This window comes from Juglans regia, chromosome 14, assembly GCF_001411555.2.
Source record: "Juglans regia cultivar Chandler chromosome 14, Walnut 2.0, whole genome shotgun sequence".
Classification (NCBI taxonomy): domain Eukaryota; kingdom Viridiplantae; phylum Streptophyta; class Magnoliopsida; order Fagales; family Juglandaceae; genus Juglans; species Juglans regia.
The window spans coordinates 495,716-499,643 of record NC_049914.1 but is presented as its reverse complement, the minus strand read 5'-3'; the positions used below and the strand labels follow the sequence as shown (position 1 = coordinate 499,643).

The 3,928-nt window shown below is 38.3% G+C and overlaps 1 protein-coding gene across 1 annotated transcript; it reads right to left on the bottom strand.

The window, feature by feature from the left end:
* LOC109001541 (transcription factor MYB83-like) lies at positions 1-3,027 on the bottom strand. The gene is made up of 2 exons (XM_018978886.2): positions 2,604-3,027; positions 1-1,283 (listed from the first exon to the last, which is right to left on the bottom strand). The coding sequence occupies exons 1-2, from the start codon at positions 2,891-2,893 to the stop codon at positions 617-619; spliced, it is 957 nt and encodes a 318-aa protein (XP_018834431.1). The 5' UTR covers positions 2,894-3,027; the 3' UTR covers positions 1-616.
* Positions 3,028-3,928: the final 901 nt, after the last annotated feature.

Genomic DNA, 3,928 nt, shown 5'->3' with positions numbered 1-3,928 from the left:
TATATATATGCATAACTAATTAATAGAAATTACATGATCTACACCTCCGATCCAAATTATTTCTTTCGTACATAAAACTACAATTTGCCGACTAGCTGCTGTATATTCGTCTATTCACATTTCTCTTCATTGGGACGATGATTATTGCACCAATCTGTCCCCGCGCGCCAATCAAGTAGTACTCGTAATGTATGCATGCCATGCCTCACAAGGAAATGTAAATACATACAAGATAGAAACTCCTCATCCTAATCTCTATATTGCAAATCTTATTGCAGACCGATCGACCTAGCTAGCTAATTAGGTATCAGCTAGGGACCATGCATATATATATGGGAGCATTTGGTGATGGATACATTTTTCTCATAAGCTAAAAGAAACATTAACAGGTATTGATCATATTGGAACTAAAGGAATTAATATAGCAAGATCACCACGATCGGGGTTTATGCATGTATAAAATGATGGTTTTGAGAGAAATAATATTTACCCCAAAATTTACTAGCTAGGGTATGGCTTTGGGTAGCTTTATGTGTGGGAGGAAGCTGATGAGAGATCACTAGAGAGAGAGAGAGAAGAGAGATAGCGAAGGCAGGCCGGACGTCGGGCTTGGAAATCAAGGAAAGGATATTAAGGAGGATAAGTCTTGCATTAAACCTTCAAAATCCCATTCCCCCATCTTTAAGTTTTCTCCTTGCCCATGATTTCCAAACCCACACATGTTTTCTATTTTAAAGCTCTCAGTAATGTTGAAGCAACCATTATTGAAGTGGTTGTTACTGCTTTTCTCATCTACCTCAGCATTATTTTCTTCAATGCTTGATCTACTCTCTAGTGGAGGAAGTGAAAGGTCCCTTTCTAACCCCATAGTACTATTAGGCTCCAAGATCCCATGATAATCCGATCCATAAAGCTGTCCATTCCCAGTACCAAATTGTGCTAAGTTTGTAGGCATGTTGAATAACCCTGCTGCACCAATCATGTCATAGCGGTTATCAATCATAGAAAACGGATCAAACTGCTGGCTGCTTGTGACCAAAGTATTCATGCATATGGAGGATGAGGAAAATGTTTCCATACACATATTCATGATGTCATGTTCATGCAATATGGGAGCCATTACACCTCCGGATATGACATCTCTAGGCTCTGAAGCGTCGCTGTCGTTTGGTGAGGGTGTGGAAATATTGTTATTTCTCAACCTTTTCTTCAATGTCGAATTCCAGAAGTTCTTAATCTCGTTGTCCGTCCTTCCTGGAAGACGTGCCGCAATCTGAGACCACCTGAATATAATATTATTTGGAAAAGAGAAAAATGGTTGAGAAAATAATTAATCTACTGCATGCGCACATAGCTAGCTAGGCTGCAAGAGAAAATGGCCTTAGTGCTTTAAGATGCATGGGTTTCAAATTTCAATGCGGCAAAGATGCCTCTAGACCAGATGCAGCTTAAGGCTGTGTTTGGGTAGGGGAGTTATTCAATATTTTATCATTAATATTTCATCACTTTTTCACTATTATTTACCGACTATCTGAAATCGATTATTACCTCACTACCCAAATGTAGCTCAAAGCATTAAGGGTATACATGCATATAGAGGCCCAGGTTAATTAAAAAAAAACTCAGCCGCCCCCCCAAAAACTACGAAAAAAGGGAGAATCCACAATGTAATATTACACACATATGGTTATCATCATAGAGAGCCGTAGTGGGATCAAAATTAATTTGGCTATCTATAAATTAGATAGTGATTCTCGATCAGAGAACAAAGTCATGAAATTCAAGATGACTTCAAGATTTGAGCCGGTTAGAAGTAGTGGCTATTCTTTTTTCCTTTTCTTGGCTTAATTGGCGAGTGCATGCATTACAAACCTATATAAAATCTATACTAACCTCATCCCCACTCCTTAAGGCATGAGAGCTAAAATCCAAGAAGTATCTTCCGCAAACTCTGCTAGCTAGCCTAGCTGCTACCTATATTCTTGAATCGGAAGAGGAAATGATCATTCACCTCGTGCCAGTTTCTCAAGGGAATTACGCAAATACAGCAGATAGATAGATATATATATATATATCTATCTATCATCATATCAAGTATACCATATATGTGAAGGAAAATGATATACAAACATTTATTACAACATTTTATATAACTATGTTTTAAATGAAAAGTCTTTTTGTAAAACATCTTATAAAAGTAACATAATTTTATAAAAATACCCTCATTTTATAATATTGTTGTCCAACATATCGTATAAGATATTGTGTGTATATCGTTACTCAAATATGAATGTTATTTTAATGTTGAATCTTCTATATATATATATATATATATATATATATATCTGTAGCCATTACTAGGCTAATGACCAGTTCGCTGAAATTTATAATTTCATCACAAGGTTTTTCACTGAAAATGGAAGCATAATGCTAGTTAGTTATATGCATTATAATTGCCATATGAGGGGAAGAAGAGCCATGATCAGGACCACTTTCAATTTGTTTCTGGACTTCTAAAACACCCGAATATGGGAACGTTCGTGCACTATATATATGGTTTTGATCAAGAGATAGCGAGAGCGAGAGAGGGATCGAGTGAGGACCTGTTGCCAAGAATTGAGTGCAAATGGACAATAAGCTCTTCCTCCCGGGGCGAGAATGCACCGCGCTTGAGGTCGGGTCTCAAGTAATTTATCCAACGAAGGCGACAACTTTTCCCACACCTTTGGAGACCGGCATTCCGAGCAATATCACTCCAGCATCCTTGTCCATTGGTTAACATGTACCGCATGAGCTTCTCGTCCTCCTCTGGTGACCACAACCCCTTCCTTAGCTTGCTCTTGTTATTGTTATGGCTTACTTTATCTTTTGTCATCTGATCTGGCTTCCTCATTGCTCGTTTTCGTTGGGATTTGCTGAATGCCCGAAGTGATCTTTCTTCTTCTTGTTAGTGGTTTGATGGAGATCCGAGAAGAAGGATATATATGGACATTATGTTTGTACGAACAAGAGAGAAGGCTTTATGGGGTGGTAATGGTGATGATGACGGTGATGGCTGTGGGGTTTGCTTAGAATATGAATATGAAGTGTGAGAGAGATCGAGAGGGGAAAGAGAGAAGGATTATGTTTGTTGGTTGATAGGTGGAGTGGAAAACGGATTGGAGGTGGACCTCCTTGGGATAGAAATTAAAGAAAGCAGAGAGAGAGAAGGAGGGGGGGAGGGATGGTTGGTCTTCTTGTCTTTGACTCTTCTTGTCTTTTTCGATGCATTTTTCTTCACTCACAAGGTAATCATCATCTTTATCGACTATGAGAAAGCTACATTTTTGCTTCCACTTCACATAATAATCTCTCTCTCTCTCTCCCACACGTGAATTTGAAGTATAAACCTAGAGCACAAAAAAGACGAGATCAGAGAGGTACAAAAAGTACTTCAGGAACAATCCTTGATGCGGCAAAAGCTTGCACTTTTTTTCGTAATAAAACGTTGCAGATTTGACATATGTGCGTCGTTTTTTGGGTTTTTTTAAAATTAATTCTTGCATGCCCCTTAATCTTGCGAACAACCAAAGCGCGGAAATTGCGTGAACCCATCTATCACTGCAGGAATTTCACCTAAGAAGTTGCAACTCGCTTTCTAGCTCTTCTGGGTCTGTCCAAATTACTTATCTGGAAAAACTGAGCAAGAGATCATGAGAGCTAGATATGGTTAAAGTTTGTGTGCAATCGTACGAGTGCGCATATTCTGTATATTCTTTTGTTGCAAAATCATGTGCAGGGCTGATGTTAACATCTAAATTTATCAAAAGACATGATACTATTTGTAGACATGCAATTGTGTGGCGGCAAGAAATTAGTAGGTCTGATGTCTACATATGTAATAATAGTTTTCCTTCAATCTCTGGTAACAATCTGATCTGCTGAATTA